The 19,652-nt window shown below is 39.1% G+C and overlaps 1 protein-coding gene across 1 annotated transcript in view; it reads left to right on the top strand.

Annotated features, from left to right (window-relative positions):
• LOC146374496 (sodium/potassium/calcium exchanger 3-like) overlaps nucleotides 1–19,652 on the top strand; it is a 148,234-nt gene that overhangs the window by 44,433 nt on the left and 84,149 nt on the right. The window contains exon 2 of the mRNA XM_084948386.1: nucleotides 7,733–7,852. Coding sequence (XP_084804512.1) covers nucleotides 7,733–7,852 — 120 coding nt within the window. The remainder of the gene's footprint in view (nucleotides 1–7,732; nucleotides 7,853–19,652) is intronic.

Below are 19,652 nucleotides of genomic sequence, written 5' to 3'. Positions count from 1 at the left end.
CCTGCATGGGACGCGCCACTGACAGATAAAAAAACCCCACCAGTGGTCAGAAAAGACCAACCTAAAGGATAGCACAGAGGCTCGGATCATGGCGGCACAAGAGCAGGCCCTAACCAACAGGCTCCAGCAGAACGTCTTAACATCCACCTGGTGTTCATCAGCTCATTTAGGGTTAGGTACCCCTCTGTAAGTAATTTTATCTGGCATACCTGAGTCTTATAATAGGGACCACTAATATACAAAGGAAATTTGAGTAAAATCAGTTTTCAAATTTTGGACTAAAACCTTTACCGCTGCATGTTTTACCCTAGCATTGACACTAAACAAAAGTTCAGAAAGGCAACTATAGACACTAAACTGAAACCAGCAAACCCACTCAGGAAAAATTACTCAAATGAAATTGAACTGAAAATAAAATGTATTAAAAAGAAACGGAATGTGAAATATAATGTACCTTTAATAATACTGCTAGTACAGCTAGGGGGGTGATTTGGTATAGTTTAATAAGAGCTATTTACCAGTTGGAACCTTAAATGTAAGCTGTAATCTTAAAGATGATATATTTATATATGTAATACTCCAGTGGGAGAGGACCATATACGGCAATGAATTTTTCAGTTTTATTATTGGACATAAATGGATGTATATTAGTCGGAAATATATTAACTGTGTGTTTTTCTTTGTTCTTTTTCGAAATCTTTGATTTGAAAATGGTAAGATGTCTTGCTGAAATTTGATGAAGTATACTGTACTTGTACTTTATTTCTGTAGTTGAGGTGTGTACATCAGTTAAACATGACAGCTTTCATGTCAGCTGTAGTTTTTATCCATCTTTTTTTTTCCACTTCATCCAGCTTTACTAAAAAAAAAGAACTGAAGATGAGAACTTTTTACTATTTAAAATGAAATGTGCATTTTTAGTTCATATGATCTCGATTGACATAGCTCATGTTCCTTTCCCCTCATCTGGAAGCCCTGCAGTGAACACCCCACGACGACTGCTGACTATGGTTACCTGTGTGAGTGACAGTGGAGCGCGTCTGATGGCATGTGCTTGTACTTTGGTTAGTCATAGTTGTATGTCTGTCTGTGCGTATGCAGCAGTTACTCGGTATTATGTCATGAACCTACCCGACACCACCGTGCATCTACTTAGTTCCATCATGTCGCCATAGTAACCTCGTAGAGCAGGTAGCTCAGAAGATAGAGCAGGTCGTCTACTGAGCAGAAGGTTGATGGTTCGATCCTTGGCTCTCAGAGTCCACATGCAAGATACTAGTTCATCTCCGATGCATCCATCCATGAATGTGTGTGAATGTTAGAAAGCACTTAAAAGCATAGGAGAATGTGTTGTGTGAATGGGTGAAGGTGGCATGTTGTTTAAAGCACTTTGAGTGTTCTGGGTAGAAAAGCGCTATATAAGAAACAGTCCTCAATCCATTTACCTGAAACTATTTCATAGTGGCATCCAGTTTCACTGGTCAGCCAGACTTAGGAATGCAAAGATTCAAGCTATTAGGTAGTGACTAATGAGCAAGCACGTATCGTGTATTGTGTAGTTCTTCACTGTTTTCAGCAAATGTCACAGACACATAGGCTGAGGGAGGAGCATGCAGCATAAGGTCAAAGGGTGTAACAGCTGTATGGAGGCACTGGCACTGATGCAAAGTGGCACATTTCACCCTTCAGCTCTCCTTGTAAAAGTGTACACACTGTAAACAAGCATCCTTGCACAGCTGTGCATTGTGTTTGACTGGAGATGTAATGTATGTTTAGTTTTTAGTTGATGTCCTGCAGCAGGTTTTGAGACACTGGTTTCTGGATCTGATGCAGTGCAGTGAATGAAATGTTTGTGAACAGTTATGATGCTTTTGTTACTAAAATTGTTGCTAGCCTTAAATTGAGCCAGTGTAACTTCAGTGTATTAATCATGTAGTCATTTCATCCATGATCTTTTCTTTAATTGCTACTGTGGTTAAAAAGACCAAACTGTGGCTTTTCAAGGTGTTTAAGCATGTTATATTCTCGTTCAACAGCAGAAGGGGTAGTGATGCGGAACCCATGTTAACCAAACCTCCTTCTCACACGTAGTTCTCATTATAAAACTGAACGTGATAAGCCTTTAGTAATTCAAAGCTGTCTGTCTCCAACACGGCAGACATCATGGCAGACAAAAAACACATACATGGTCTGTAACACTATGCACGTAAATGTGGATGTTAAGAAATACATTGCTTACACATACACATGTTATTGTCTAGCCCAATCTCATAGCAAAATGTAAAATACTCATGAAATTTGTTTTTGTTCCGCTACTTGAATTGTGAAACATTTTTAGTGATAGTGACCACAAATTTTTAAGTAATGTGTTTCAATAGGAAATGTATTTCCTGTCAGCAACACGTATCTTGTCTCATATTTGGCAGCAGCAACCTGGCTATCAAGAAAACAGCTTTTAAATAAATAATAGCCACTGTATTTTAAGTTGGTGATGTTTTTGTAAACCTGATCCATTAATTTTATTTCTCATTGAATTAGGAACATAATAAATATTACAAATGTGTTAAAAGAAGGCAAAAGATAAAAGAAAATTCTGCTACAGCTCACTCTCGACTATTTTTCGAGCACTCACAGAGCTGAACTTCTTTAGTATTTGGAAATTCTTTGGTGTAACATTGGACAATGTGTTTCATTGAAAAAAGCAAGCACCACAGTCCAAGTTACATCTCTATTACTAAACTCTCTCTAACTGAAATGAAATAATGAAAAGGAGAAAGCAGGCGAACAGTATAGGGAAAGACTGTACAGGTATGCACTCAGCAGGCAAGCTACAAGCACTCTCCTGGGATGTATTATCATGTCTTCTGCTTCACTGTACAATGGCAGCATTTCCTCTGAGGTTTGGTTGCAGTTTCTCTGTGGAATATCCTCTTAAGTCTGCACCAATCTCACTATATCCAACATTCATTCTCTCGTCTGCTACCACATGCCACACAGCCTCTCCTTTCATATTCTGTAAATGCGCATATGAGCTAAAAAAGCCCCAGTACAGGTGGTCACCGGGAGAAAATGGGAATGTAGCACCACAGAGCAGGACACAAGGCAGACACACAATAAGTACCATGCTGTCACTCTAGCCTTTTTCCTTTTCATCCCTTTTATTTCCGTTACTTTCCTTGTAACATTTACTTTATCATTAAATTGTATTCAAATTGATATTGTGACACAAAGCAGCAAGCATTGGCATTGAAACATAAATATATTACAGACTGTTGTTTCTACCTTCATAATGAAGCAGGTGATTTTTTATTTATTTATTTATTTAATAATATAACTCCTTGGATTTTATTATGCTTAAATTTTTGAGTGACAGGTTTGCAGACACAGGGAGCAGTAGCTGCTCAGTACAGTATCTGCATCCCTTGCAGTAATTCAAACTGAACCATACCTGTCAACAGTACCCTGTCTTGGTGTCTTTTCAAGCATGTTTAATGCATGGTCATGGATGGATGGTTATGATGAATTATATGGCTGTGTGGTACACAGAAGAGTAGGGGAGGGTGTGTATAGAACATTAAGATCCACAATTTGCAAAGACTATACCCGTATTCATATTTATACAAGCAGTGTTTTTATATCTGCGTGTGTGTGTGTGTGTGTCATTAATAACCTTTCTGTGTGGAACTTCAGGAAGCAGTTGCTTGTAAATGTGAGCTGGACATCACATTTCTGACTTTTGGAGTAGCATTGAATCCTGGTACCTCATGAACTTCTTTGCCGTCCTATCTATGTTCCTAACACACATACACCAACACAGATGTTGGTGTTGGTGCTTACCCACACACATTACATAAACTTACCCCGAACTGACCCCTGACGTCCTAACTGCACCTCAAAACTGTTCCACTTTTCCTCACTGTCCTTATCATCAAGTTGACTGCCGACAGTAGGGCATGGTGTTCACAGGGATAAGGAACATGCAAATATGTGCATGCTTATATTATGACACAACATTCTGATCTGACATGCCATTCTGTAGTCAGCTGACCTGTCAAATGTATAAATATGATTTTGGAATTTCTATAAAATATTTTTATATGTGATTTAGATATTTAATTTTCTTTATGCAAAGTTTCATCAAGATCGGTCTTCTCATCTAGGAGGATATAAGGAACACACATAAAATCTTTATATTATGACAATTAAAATTAGAAAAGTGGTCCAAAGGCATAATGTTTCATGATGATATTTCAGTTTGAACATGGATTAAAAAGGATATTAATCTCATGCAGATTTGGTTGTTGAACTAGCGCAATGATACTGGAGAACACTAGCTGTTGGACTCCATGTATACATGTGTTGTTACACCAGCAGAAGGACAATGATCTCAAAAATAAAACTAGGTCTGATTTCAATTTAAGCGCACTACCACACTTCCTGTATGCTTTGTGTGCATATCAGAGTTAGCTAATCACCCAACATCATTTAGGATTATATACATATTAAATAGTAAATAAAATTAAAATAGATCTGTTCAAAATGCCAGATATACACTAGATGAAAAGCTCTCTTTTCCAAGTACTTGCAATAATTGTATTAAATAGAAAATAAGCCTTGGTTGCTAATTAACCAAATACTTATATACCTGAATTAATTTAGCATAGTGTTAGTACATTATTTATTCCAGAGATCATGAAAACTGATCAAACTGATAAAAGATAGAACATTTAAATGCAATCCAATCTAGTGCTTCCAGAGGAAATGACGAGGGACAAAATCCTCGGTGCTTGTTATGTGAAAAATCTGAAAGTTATTTGAAACAAATATGTGGCTGAATCAGACAAAGGCATTCAAAATCTTCTGAAGTCTGTGTTCCCCTGTGTGTTGACGCAGACTGTCTCACTGCTAGTTATCAATTTAGTTTGTTTTTTTTTGTTTTTTCCCCTCATTAAATACCATGAAAATAGCGTTATCATAAATGACAACAGTGTTGCCATTTTTGTTATTTGTGTGTTACAATTTTCATGAAAAAACTAAAAGAAAACACGTTTTAATCTTTTGAGCTGGGGTGCTGTGGACACCCGAGTTTGTGAAAGCAATAACTCAAGAACAAGGCAAGATTGAATTTTCAAATCAATACCATGGTTGCATCTCCTGAAAATCTCTGTTAAGTTTAAATCTTAGTGACCTTGACTTCAAGGTCAGAGGTCAACTTTTCTGAAAATCAGAGGATTTTCACATTTATAACATAGGTATGTCTACTAGGAGGCTGAAGGGTAGCACTATATTTATATATGCTTAAAGCAGGTTTATTTAATTAATATCCAATTTATTTCCAATTAGTTTCGAATTCATCTTTAACATTTGTTGTAGGTCTGATTGAAGGACTGATGTGATGCTAAGTTGTCCACTGCTCCGCTTTGAATATTGAGAGATTAGTTAATGAATTTTAAGCCAATTGTGCCCAAGTTTAAGACCATATTCATTGGTTGTTTTTGTTATTTTTTTGGGGGGGGGGGCTTTTTTTCACAAGAATTGCTAGCTTCCCTAGAGTTTTGGCCACCCCAACAATCAGACGATTGCTAAGAAAGCACAAGGTTTTGTCCCCCTGTGATATTCATGTCAGTGCAGGGGGAACTCTTAGAGAGGCAACGGACGAAAAAGGGATGCTTCAGAATCTCCGACAGTGTTATGCGCTGATTTGCATCAAGGCCAACATCTGTTTGGTGAGCCTGACAAATAATGGTTGGCATTTTCAGGTCCTCGCCGAACCTTCATTAGTTTCACGAGATCATCGAGACGCTTAAGTTTTATATATCGAGTTTCCTTGGATTGATAATCTGTCTCGTATTGAAGTTGTTCTTTGGTCTTAAATGTTGTTGTAGTTGTCTTCGATGAAATAGTCATCAGTGTACAAGCCAGAATCCAGAGGATGATCTGGTAGCTGACCCTGAGTTTCAATTATGAATTTCAAAACATCATAATCGTCTTCCCCAGGATAGAGAGGCACCCCTGTAGCAAGCTCCACAGCTACCACCCCCAGAGACCACATGTCAATTGCTTCATCATATGGAGTGCCAAGCATAACCTCAGGTGCACAATAACGTCCCCACACGGTCACCAGGAATCACTGCAGAACGGGACATGCAAGTTTGACTTTGACTGGAGACTCATGGCTGTTCACAACAATTATGTTTCCAGGTTTGAGGTCAGCATGCACTATTCCCACAGTACCCAGGTGGAACAGAGCATTTTCGTTCACCCTGTAAACTTCGTAGCAGTAGCAGTAATGCAAGTTACTTCCCTCAAGTGAAAGCTTTAAATGTGTTTTTGTATATGAATATTTCATACTTTAAGGCTGCTTGTTTATCTAAGGGAGATGAACAATACATTATAATTGTACATAATAATATCACAGATGATAGATTAAATAAATAGATTTTAGATAGATGTGAAGCGAAATATGCATTCTTTTTTGGTAATATGCTGGAAAAGCTTGAAAATGGACCTTGAAAGTGCTTAAAAAGCTTGAATTTGACCCTGAAAAAGGTATATGAACCCTGGAGATTGTCTTATCTCTACTTCTCTGGTGGATTCATGGTGATTTATGTTTACATAATATTTACCTCCAAGGTAGATATTATATGAAACATGAAAACACAAAATACCTTCATGTTATTGATCTGTTACCAGTGAACCTAGTAAGTTAAAATGTTTCATTTTAGTGCCTCTTGCTTTTGTTACCCTGTCCCAACTTTTTTTCAAATGTTTCTGCACTCAAATTCGAAATGAGTTAATATTTTTCATGAAATATGAACGTCTCAGCTTACACGTTTGATATGTTTTCTATGTAAAATTTGGGTTCAAGAGATTAGAAAAATCATTGCGTTCTGTTTTTATGTCAGTTTTACATAATTTCACAAAATCTACGTATTGCTTTTGATTTTGTAGGAATTCAGGTGACGCTGGCTTTGCTGAATAGAAAACTACATTTTTGGTTAGCTAAACATATTCCTAAACGCCCAGATCCACCAAAGAACTGCCATTTTACTTCAGCTGTAAAGCCTGCTATTCCATATCATTGCCTTTCTCTGCTTCATCCTTTCCTGCAACATGGCTGCAAAACATTTGGTTTTTTTGCATTTTGATAAATATAGTTGAACACAGTGCTATTTATAGAAACCCAGTGTGCTGTGCACCTAAGTTGGGTCTGTTGCATGGTGGGAGGGGAGATGGGTCAGAGGTGGAGCGCTTGAGGTTACTGTAACCCAGATGACAGAGCTGGAATGATTGGCCTTGCGGCACTCAGTGTGCCGCCACGCTTAATGCTCCCGCAGGAACATGGTTACACAAGATGCATGTCTCATCTGCCTTTTGTTCTGTGGGGAGAGGGAAGTTATTCAGAAATGTCAATTGACTGTGGAACTAAGAGCTTGTGCATTACAGCCATTATTCTGTTTGTGTATGGGCTGGTTATTTTTTAATATATATTTTTTTAAAAGCAGACAAAATATAGAGAAAGTATGTCTGAAAATGTTTTGTTATATAAAACCACTTTTGCTGAATGCATAATCATGCATTCACTTATTTCACTTAACTTTGTCCCTTGGGTTGGAAGTGCCACTAATAATTTGTCTGATAGTTGGTTTGTAGTGAGTCTGTTTTTCATGAAACCTTCCTTAACATTCCAATATCTGTTTGTCTCCTTTCGGTCTTTTTTTCTTTCACTTAGGATATCATGTTTCCAGCTCCATGGTTGTGGAGGAGGCAAGATGGGAAAGTCGTCACCTTCTACAGGAAGACAACCACTCCAAGCTGTACTCTGAGCCTGAGAAGAACTGCACCGAACCAGGTGAGAGTAATTTAAAGGTGTCTCACTTGCAAGTGTCAGTGTGGGAGGTTTCTGAAAAGCTTTTATTAGAGCAAGCGGATGTTAAGTGGTGCTTACTTCTGTAGTACCCAAGCCTAGTGTGCATCAACTGTGATGGGCTAGAGACTAAGGAACTCAGGTTTTGGGCATTACTGCCTTTTTGTGTTCAGCGACAGTTGAGAGAGAGGCAAGAAATGTGGAAGAGTGAGTAGGCGAATGTCATGCAACATTGTCCACTCCTCTGGCAATATATGCTATGCCCTATCCACTTGGCTGCAGGTTCACCCCATCAGATTCTTTCTTGGTTCTGCTGACCAGGGGTTAAAGGTAGTTATGCTACAACATTTTAGGACATTTACACACAGTTGATAAGTTTGTAAAATCTTTCCTGTCATTTGTGTTTTTTTTCATCCAATAATTGACCCGACAGTAGGGTCTCACCTGTCATTTAGCTGGTCATCCAGCTGACTAGGCATATCTTACTTGTGAATGTCGTAACTAGAAAAATCATGTCTTTATGTCATTATATTGATTTGTTGTACAACATATACATATAGTACATACAGTACTGCAGCACAATGTCACAGTCGCAACAGGAAAAGCAGCAGTTGATACGACCAAAATTATTGTAACTTGTTGCCTTTGAAACTATTATTGTGAAAACGGGAACCAAATCAGAGGAAATTAGAGCAATGGCATCTTCATTTTGGTTAGTCATGAAGACCATAAAACAGCAGTAAGATGGGGTCAGACAGTTTGTGATAATATGACAACATATACTACATATATAGACATTCACATTAAACAGTCATTGTCATTAACTGCATACACTGAGAGAACAGGCAAAACATTTTAGATTTTAAACAGTTAAACAAGTTAACTAGAATGCAACCTGTTGGAAAACAGTTGTGTCATGTCCCTTATTGCAAAAAAACATGTTGCAGATGAGTTGTGTTCATCATCCCAGATTGACTCACATTGATATCAACATCTTGGCTGCCTGTTTGCGTTTACACTACAGATGGCATTTATTTGCTATCAGTCTCTCTCAGGCAGTCTGTGTGAGGGTGATTGAGCATTTCTATGGAGACAGGTTACCTCCCACCAGATGACCCAGGCGGTCACCTTACGATCGAAAGTTGAGGTTGTTGCACTCTCGACCTCTTGGTCATGTGGTCACCTCAACTACTTGCAGTTGGTCATTAAATGCAATAAAAACATGCAATGTAAATACAAAGCAACTAAGGATTTTTTTTCAGTTTGCAATGTGGTTGCTATCCTGTTTTTGCAATGACTGAGCAGAGCTCAACTCAGCTGACACATAGAGTGCAGTTTTTGTTTTTTGAAGAGCACTGGTTTATGAAATTGCTGCACATATCTTTTTTCTGAGCTGAACCTAATGGGGTTCCATCATAATGAAAATAACTGCTAGTTTTAGGACTGTTATTTTCAATTATATCTCAATTGTTGTTATTGGCTCTCTTTGTCTTCCACTATGCTTTACCCTTTTAATACCTGAGAAAAAAAAACACACCGCCTACATCCTTCCTTTTACCTTTCGACACACACAAGCACGCAAAGAACACAAACCTCTTCCATGTAGAAATCCTCTCTGCTCTCCTTCAGAGCGAATGCTGCCAGCATCAGTATGTATTTGTGTGTGAGTCTCTTCCTCGGTGTGCATCAAACTCTCTCATGCCTTATGTTTATTTTCTCTGTGGGCTTGTCAGTGTGTGTGTGTGTGTGTGTGTGTGTGTCTGTGTGTGCATGTGTGGGTGGGTGGAGAGATGGAGCAGGACATCCAAACATTTGTGTGTTTTCCCTGTGGCGTGGAGTGTGTGAGTGTTTTTCATGTAGAATCCTGTGGCTTTACAAGGCTAACGTCCTGCCAAGCATTCTCTTGATCTCATTGTAAACACACAGCCCTCGTCTAATGCACACATGTAAATGCACTCCGTCCTGCATTTTGGGGATGCAAAGACCCTCCTCGGTCATATTGGATTCATACGGACCTTCTATATATAGGCACTACATATTTTCTAGCCTGTTTCTGTTTAATTACACTTTGTCTCCTAAAACTCTAATTACCTTAATAGGGATTATTCGTGCTTTTTTGCGCTAATGGGGCATTCACAATGCACTCCTTATGCTTCACTTCCCCACTTCTGTCTCTCTGTCGCGCCTTTATCATCTGTTTAGTTCTCTGTCGTCCCCCCGGAGCGCTCGCTGTCTCCTGCTTCTTCTTTGTTTTTCTTTTCTCTCTGCGCTTTTTCCCTCCTCCTTCACAGATACAATCATCAGTTCAATTGCGAGGGGTTGAGTGTAGTCGTCACGCGCTGCAGAAACGCGGCACAGAGACACGCACTCGCTGAGACGACACGTGCACGTGCATCTCTGTGCATGCAGCTGATGTGGCAACACGTGCATGCACATATCCATCTAGAGGAACGTTTTCTCTCATGTGGAGCAACTGCACATTATTCTTCTCAAACCCAGTGGCACACCTTTGCAAGGAGCTTAATTACAGTGGGGCAAAAAAGTATTTAGTCAGCCACCGATTGTGCAAGTTCCCCCACCTAAAATGATGACAGAGGTCAGTAATTTGCACCAGAGGTACACTCCAACTGTGAGAGACAGAATGTGAAAAAAAAATCCATGAATCCACATGGTAGGATTTGTAAAGAATTTATTCGTAAATCAGGGTGGAAAATAAGTATTTGGTCACCTCAAACAAGGAAAATCTCTGGCTCTCACAGACCTGTAACGTCTTCTGTAAGAAGCTTTTCTGTCCCCCACTCGTTACCTGTATGAATGGCACCTGTTTGAACTCATCATCTGTATAAAAGACACCTGTCCACAGCCTCAAACAGTCAGACTCCAAACTCCGCCATGGCCAAGACCAAAGAGCTTTCGAAGGACACCAGGAAAAGTATTGTAGACCTGCACCAGACTGGGAAGAGTGAATCTACAATAGGCAAGCAGCTTGGTGTGAAAAAATCAACTGTGGGAGCAATCATCAGAAAATGGAAGACATACAAGACCACTGATAATCTCCCTCGATCTGGGGCTCCACGCAAGATCTCATCCCGTGGGGTCAAAATGATCATGAGAACGGTGAGCAAAGATCCCAGAACCACACGGGGGGACCTGGTGAATGACCTGCAGAGAGCTGGGACCACAGTAACAAAGGCCACCATCAGTAACACACTACAACGGCAGGGAATCAAATCCCGCAGTGCCAGACGTGTTCCGCTGCTGAAGCCAGTGCATGTCCAGGCCCGTCTGAAGTTTGCCAGAGAGCACATGGATGATACAGCAGAGGATTGGGAGAATGTCATGTGGTCAGATGAAACCGAAGTAGAACTTTTTGGTATAAACTCAACTCGTCGTGTTTGGAGGAAGAAGAATACTGAGTTGCATCCCAAGAACACCATACCTACTGTGAAGCATGGGGGTGGAAACATCATGCTATGGGGCTGTTTTTCTGCCAAGGGGACACGACGACTGATCCGTGTTAAGGACAGAATGAATGGGGCCATGTATCGTGAGATTTTGAGCCAAAACCTCCTTCCATCAGTGAGAACTTTGAAGATGAAACGAGGCTGGGTCTTCCAACATGACAATGATCCAAAACACACCGCCCAGGCAACAAAGGAGTGGCTCCGTAAGAAGCATTTGAAAGTCCTGGAGTGGCCTAGCCAGTCTCCAGACCTCAACCCCATAGAAAATCTGTGGCGGGAGTTGAAAGTCCGTGTTGCTCGGCGACAGCCCCAAAACATCACTGCTCTCGAGAAGATCTGCATGGAGGAATGGGCCAAAATACCAGCTACTGTGTGTGCAAACCTGGTAAAGACCTATAGTAAACGTTTGACCTCTGTTATTGCCAACAAAGGTTATGTTACAAAGTATTGAGTTGTATTTTTGTTATTGACCAAATACTTATTTTCCACCCTGATTTACGAATAAATTCTTTACAAATCCTACCATGTGGATTCATGGATTTTTTTTTCACATTCTGTCTCTCACAGTTGAAGTGTACCTCTGGTGCAAATTACTGACCTCTGTCATCATTTTAGGTGGGGGAACTTGCACAATCGGTGGCTGACTAAATACTTTTTTGCCCCACTGTAGATTTGTTAAACTTTATACAAGATTAGATTCAAAACTAAACAGCATCTTGAATTTAAGAAGATTAACTCTTGTTGTTTAATATTGCCAGAAGCAGTGGATTCATTAAGTTGAGATGAGCTATTTTGTCAGTGAGCACTGGCGATGTACTGTATGTGAGTATGTGCTGTAATCAGTTCCGCTGGGATAAAAATCGGAATTCTTGTTGCTCACTGCAGTTCACAATTTTGGGGGAAATACCATTCTATTTTTACTTCCGTTCACTTGTAAAGCTATAAATGAGCGCCATTGTTGCTATAGATAAGCAACAATGGCGCTTGAACACGTGACAGTAAAATTCCCAGTAAAATGTTTACTGCTTTTGCTTCTGAATGCAGCTGGAGTCTCTGTGTCTCCTTCAGCTGACCGTCTATTTAACTTCTCTGCTCGATCTAGCTAAAAGTGACGCTGTTTGTGGGAGATGTAAATGTAGCCAACGTAACGACGAGGATAGAATTATTAGCCAGCCTGTGAACATTTTTAAGTATTTCCAAAGTGCTGGTAAAAAGAGCAACAGACTTTTTTACACAGCTTTTCCAAACATCCTATTTTCATTTTACTTTGCACATAGAAACAAACAAAACCAAGAACTGCCAGGCTTCAAATTCAAATATTAGCCACACTGATGCTAATATTGAACAAGTCTGACACATCTCCTGAGCAATTCCAGTCCATTCTGCTTTAGCAAGTCTTTTAACATCTTCCTGGTTAAATAGTCTTCTGACCTGAGCTTTGGTCTTCAGTTAACTCCACAGATTTTTGAGTCAGCCAAGTCAGGGCTTCAGTAACCTTCACTTTCATCCGGACGTAGTTTTTCACCAAGATCAACATATGTTTTATTACTCGTACCACCGTGTTTCACTGTGGAGACAGTTTTCTTTGGGTTGTTTGCCTCTCCCGGCTTTCTCGCGCACTTCATGCGTAATCTTACTCCAGGTTGTCCTTACCATACTTCAGTCTGGTTTAAAGGTGTCTCTTCTGCAGAAGTGGAACTTTTCTTGCTTTGCTAGACACATCTCTCACTAGTTCTTTTCAGAGTTTTTGAAATTTTTCGTATTCTGTACTGTCTTTGAATTTCTTGATGGTACTTCTCACTCCAGTTCTTGACACTTGAAACACTGTGATAGCTTTGTATATCCATCTCCTGCTTTGTGAACATCAACGATTCTTTATCTCAAGCATCTGATTTCCTTTGTTTTTGGCAGGATAGCTCAAATCCTTGTTGAACATTTTATACTGAGAGTAAAGTTGTAGAACCCTTAGTTGTAAATTGATTTCATAACAATTCATTACAGTTTCTTATAATCCCTTTCTACGTAAAAAATTAAAAAAAAAGCACTTGGAAATTTTTAATAAGCAAAAGCTAGTCTATCAACATTCTCCTCTTCAGGCAGAATGTGTGACAGGTTACCAGCTCCCCTACTTTTAGATTGGGAGGTGGACTAAACCTAAAGATGTATATTTTGCTAGGTGGCTCAGAGTTGGAAAGATATGTTTCTTCTACCATTTGAGAGGATCTGTATGAATTTCTACATTAACAAACTGTAAGTAGCTAGTTGTTGGTTCTTGGCCTTGGGTAGATGGGCCCAGATGAGTGAGCGTTGTTTCTGTATTTCAATGATTTTTTTTTTTCACTGGAAAGTATTTGAATCTAAACCAGAAATGACATCATGTCCAACAAGTATCTAGCTGACTGAGCAGCATACATTGCAGTAATTCAAAGTAAAGGTTTCAAAAACTGTCAATGTGCCGTTATGGGTGCATGTCTGATACAGGGGCGTTAACACCTTTCTTATATCACCACTCTGAAGACCGATGAGCGTTGTCAACAGGTTTACTGACATTCAAAAGGGTAAAACTAAAAACAAGACAAAAAATACAGTCATGACATACATATGTGCAGCATAATATGCATTTATTTACCACCCTGCTACTACATAGCATATGTCTAATTGTCTAATTAATGTCTAATTATGCGAAGTTGTACTATCGATGCTATCCCAGACGACCTCCAAAATCACGGGTAACTAGTAGGGGTGCAACGATACTCGTATCGATATTGAACCATTCGATACAGTGCTTTCGGTTCGGTACGCATATGTATCGAACAATACAAAATTTTTTATTTATTTATCAACTTTTTCTTCTGACGATGCTGTCTGTGTTGAGAGCTCAGTGGATCTGCGTTCGACTACTCCTAGGCTGCACTGTCGAGCGCAGATCCATTGAGCGCAGCACAAGCTAGCAAGACAGAAGCTAAGCTCGTTGCAACATGGCAAATTGAACCTCCCCCCACCCTCATTCAGATCTGGCCTTTGGAACTATTTTGGTCTTCGTGTGAAGTATGACCCTGAAGGTAAGCGCGTCATGGACAAAAGTAAAACAGTATGTTGGATGTGCCACGCAATGCTCAATTACATGGGTGGGAACTACTGCATTAGCGCAGTTTGCTCGTTAACGTGTTGATGCCGTCCAGCCCCACGCACGGGGCGATCCGCGGTAGCTCGTTAACGGAGATTTGCCGTGTTGTGGCGTTAACATCATTTCAGATTAACGCTGACAGCTCTAGTGGGAACACAACGAATATGACTGCACATTTACGCCGACATCATCCTAGTGCAAAGACAAGTGGAAGCAGACAGAAACAACAAGCACGCATGCTACAAACTTTACCCGAGTCATTTAGACAGCCGTTAGCACACGATTCTCCTTATGGGACCTGATATGTTTAATATGCTGCTGAGAATATAGCCCAGAAGAAGCGTATAGCTTTTATTTTGGAAAGAGACATTTCTCTGTAATAAACTCTCTTTTCCAAAGATGAGTGATTTCTCGATCAGATAGATTTATTATTTTATTACTTTGTTGTTTCAGCAACATTAAATTTAAAAACTGTACTTTTGAGTTAAAATATATATTTATAATTTTAATAAATGACAAATTAAAAAAGCATGAACATTTTTTTGTATCGAAAAAATATCGAACTGTGACACCAAAGTATCGAACCGAACCAAACCGTGAATTTTGTGTATTGTTTTGTTCTTGGCTCCCTCTAAGACCTCCATCTTAATCCATATAGGGACAGAACCTCTGCGACTGCTCCCTCCTGCTCCAGCAAGCTCTTGATCGTTTTTTGCCTTGATCCCCAGCATGTGTCTGATGAGGTGGCAAAAACAAGTCTAAAATCTGGACTTAAGCCAGCTCTCTTCTTTTCCTCCAGCTTTAGCAAAAGATGATGACATTTTTCTTACATGGAGGAAGTCCTGGTGATGCTCTCGTCATCTGTGCCATGTTTTGTCAGAATCAGAAAAACTTGGTCAAGTGACACCTTTGTTACTCAGATGTATGGAAACAAAACAGGAGTTAGACAGAGTTGCTCAGTAAACAGTAACCCGTACAAAGGAAATGTGTCATTTATAACCAGTATAGTATATAGCAGTTGTGCATGTATTTGTTGTTGTGCATTTAAAATTGACATCTGATTTAACAAACAGCAGTGTTAATATGTGAGAAAATATGTGTTTCTCTGTCTGGCTGTGTATTAAATCTAAAGTATATTTAAATTAAAATAATAATAATTTTGCTTTGTTTTAAATCCGTTTTTATTTAATACAGATGTTTAGGTGTGATTGCATGCTTTTCCATGCAGTAAGACTAGAGAAACAAATGAGAGACTCATAAAGTCATTTATAAAACCATTGCTTCTAGTTAATGCAGCTAAAGGTGGTTCTACCATCCGTTGAGTCATGGGGTGTATTTAGTTTTTCGCACACTTTTGCATTTTTGGCTTAGATAAATAATGACACGCTGTATGTTATGTGTTGCTGTACATCTGTGGTTGTTATCTGTGATTAAATGTTTTTAAACCCAGTAAAGACCAGATCATTTTTATTATGTCCTAGCACATAAACCTTAGAAATGTTAGTGTGTGGGGTTGAATGGTTTCTCTCTGTGCTCCCAGCAGTACACTGAGACACGAAAAAACTCCCATCTAAGCTGACAGCAGAAATGTTTCTATGCATTCCTACGGCAGCAAGCCTCTCTCCCGAGCTCCGTTTGTGCTGTAATTGCTCAGATCAATGGCACTTACGCCCTCCTCCTCCTCTCATCCCACTTCACACAAACATCCATACTCATACTAACAGAGTAGCAAGTGTACACAGTCAGGCTCTGGCAGACACTGGGGGAAGCATGCAAAATGACACAAACGCTCGCACAAACACACATATATATGAAGCAAACAATGGTGCAGATAATGATTTTCTTGTCGTCTCTTTGTGTGTGACATGGTTTCAGTTTTGTAATTTTCCATCAAATTAAAGAAAAACTAAAAGTCCTTGGGAGAAGCACATACACATGCACGCACGCATGCACACACACACACACACACACACACACAGATATGATTACAGAGTGGAGTGCATTGCATTAGAGATAATCATGTTTACAGTTGTCAACTTTCTCCTCTCTGCTCATGCACCGCAAACAATAACCTCTACCTCATTAGACTGTGTGTATTTGTGTGTTGTTTATTTGCCTGTGTGAATCAGTGTGCACAACATGGTAGCATTAACCTCTGTCTGTCATTTTCCTCTGTGACTCATATCTATTCTCATCTAATTCAATCTGACTCCATGATAAGCAGTGTGTGTGTGGAGTGTGGTCTATCCATCGTCTTATCTGCCATATCAGTTTCACTTTAGCCTGTTTTTCTCTCTATCAACTCTTAATTTACCATAGAAATCACTTGTTATAGTCTTAATCACACTTCAGTTAAACATTTAAAGGGTTGTGCTCTTTTGCTCTCTTTCCCTCTTCTCTGTGTTGATTAATCAGAGTAAGATTGCCATTGATGTTAACTCAGGTGTAGGGCTTGATTTGGATTGTGGCACATTGACTCACATCTTGGACTTGTATGCTTGTCATTAAACCTATTTAATTCTGGGTTGTCTACTTCCACAGATCCTCTTCATAGCTGCCATCATTTTCTTCTTACTAATTCTCTACGCTTTCACTAACTTTGCTCAATCCATCCTCCTCGTTCTCTTTCATTTTCTTCACTCATCAGGTCCTGAAAGTGCTCCTTCCATCTTCTCAATAAACTTGAGTCACTCGTTAGCACATTTCCATCTCTGTCCTTTATCGCTCTGACCTGCTGCACATCCTTTCCAGCTTGATCTTTCTGCATAGCCAATCGATAAAAGTCCTTTCATCCTTGGTAACTGTCCAGGCTCACATACAACTTTTTCTTCTTTGGGTTTTCCACCTTTCTCTTTGTCATGTCTCTAGCTTCCCATTACGATTTTCTAGTTACACCAAGGTTATTATCAGGGCTGCTGAAAAACTGATACTGTACCTGCAGAATGTGCAGCATTTTACTTGCTCACCTGAGAAAAAGTCACTTTCTGATTTTGACTTTCCATGACTCTTTCCTTTGGGTCACCATTTGTCAAAAGGCTTTTAGGCTATAAGAAGATCTCTCCTGGACTGTAATAAGCATATTTATGCTATTGGAAGTATATTCTCCCCTTGGCATGGCGCCACCAACAAGCAAAATCCACACATCTGTAGAGTTATGTGAGTTATGAACTAGTGTTGTGCTGGCCTGAGAGAGTCTGGACCTTTATTGTGTCAGTGCTGTGTGTTCTTCTACTGATTTGCCTCATCTCCCGAGTCTCAAATGCTTTTGCAGATCCGTTTAAAAACACATTGTTGCTCCTCCCATGTCTCAGTAAACCATGATAAATAGCATGTGTACTGCAGGTTTTCCTAACATGAAGCTAATTATCTACTTAATGGGACTATTTTCTCTTTTTCCATTACTGCACGCTGAGGCAAAATGAACCTTCAAGTGTGAGAGCTTATTTGGAGGCAGTTCTGTCAGAATGGAGGGAGCTAAAAACTGCTTTTCTGAAAGCATTCAGAACCATGGAGTTCAGAAGCTATGAGAGGAACAGGAAACTAGGGGTGGGGGAAAAAATCGATACTGTGTAGTATCGTGATATTTTGTTTGCTAATAATGTATCGATACAGGGACAGCAGAAGTCGATATTTTGTTACAAAAAAAGTTTTTGTGGACTGGAACATGCTCTGACTTCAGAGCATGTTGATCCTTTTTCTGAGCAAGAATCCTGACATTCCTTCACTGTCCAAATGTGTTTAACTTTTTTTTTGGCAGCAATAAACATGACAGTTTACTTATTTTAATTTAAGACATGTTTTATTTGAATTAAGTTTAAAACTGTTTTATTTAATGTAAAATTATATTTTGTTTTAATTTACTTTCAAATTTTTCAGTTGCTGAAGGGGCTGCATAGTTTTCACAAATTGCATAGTTCAGAATAGCTATAATTGTACCAGATGGTTGCATTCAGTTAAGTTGGACTAGACTGTAATACAAACCGTTCAGTTTGTCAACAATAAAACTGACTGAAATGAGAGAAAGACTGAGTGTGAGACTTTGATATTAGATAAAATGAACGTTGATAAAGTTTACCTTTATGTACAGAATCTGAATATCGCAAAATATTTTTTAAAAATTGCAATAATATCGTATCGTGCGTTAAGTATTGTGATAATATCGTATCGTGGGCTGTATGGTGATTCCCACCTCTACAGGAAACATGGGAATACTGGGGTTGGCACTGTTAGATCTCTCACACCTGTTTCACATGCTACCAGCCTTTGAAATTGCCATCATTAGTTGATATCAATTCCGTTGATATTGCCAGTTAGGTGGCCTCTTCCACCAGTAATAATAGCATTATTGTGTTTAGTTAGTGTTTCCTCATAGACTATAAATCAAAGATACTGTCCAGGTATAAAAATAATGCCATTTATTTGTTAGAGCAGTAGACAGGAAGGTGTTGGAAAAGTCACACTCACAAAATGATCCAGTGCTGACTTGAACCCAGGATGCTGCAGTAAAGACTTTGATCTGATTTGGTCACATGCTCAGCTAAGATATAGAACTCCATGGATGTTAATTCTAAAGTCTTGTCCACATATAAATTTATTTACTTCTCATGCATCACTTGAAGCTCACAGTTGATCACTGGTAGATTTTCCAAGTTCTAGTCTACTTCACTATATGGCTTTTAACTGCATTGTCATTTATTGCCACATCACCGCTAGTTTCTTCCTGATTTCCTTACCTTAAATAAAAAATCCATTTCCATGTACACCTCATTAGAATTTGATACATAATCACCAGTTATAATAATTTGGTTTGCCAGAATGATTTTGCAATAATCTCTTGAGAGATCTAGAGAATACAGACTAGAGCTGATGGCATTTATATATGGTTTTACAGATGTGTTCTTTAGGAAAACATCTATCGACTTCTTCAAAAAGTATACAGTCATGGTAAAAAGAACATCCACCCCCTCTCAATTCTAAGGTTTTATATATCATGATATAATAAAAAATGTGGTCCTTATTAAAGGTCACACCATTTTAGTGGTTTAAACTGAGGTAAATATTAATGACTGATCATCTTCAAATATTATGTATTACATATGTCAAGGTTCACCAACAGAAAGCTTCTTTCCTCAAAAGAACATGGCAGCACAACCTAGGTTTGCAAAGTTGCATTTGAACAAACAGCAAGTCTTTT

Source organism: Perissodus microlepis, chromosome 13, assembly GCF_051167445.1.
Source record: "Perissodus microlepis isolate ML-2025 ecotype Zambia chromosome 13, ASM5116744v1, whole genome shotgun sequence".
In the NCBI taxonomy this organism is placed as follows: domain Eukaryota; kingdom Metazoa; phylum Chordata; class Actinopteri; order Cichliformes; family Cichlidae; genus Perissodus; species Perissodus microlepis.
This window is presented reverse-complemented; position numbering and strand designations above follow the sequence as displayed.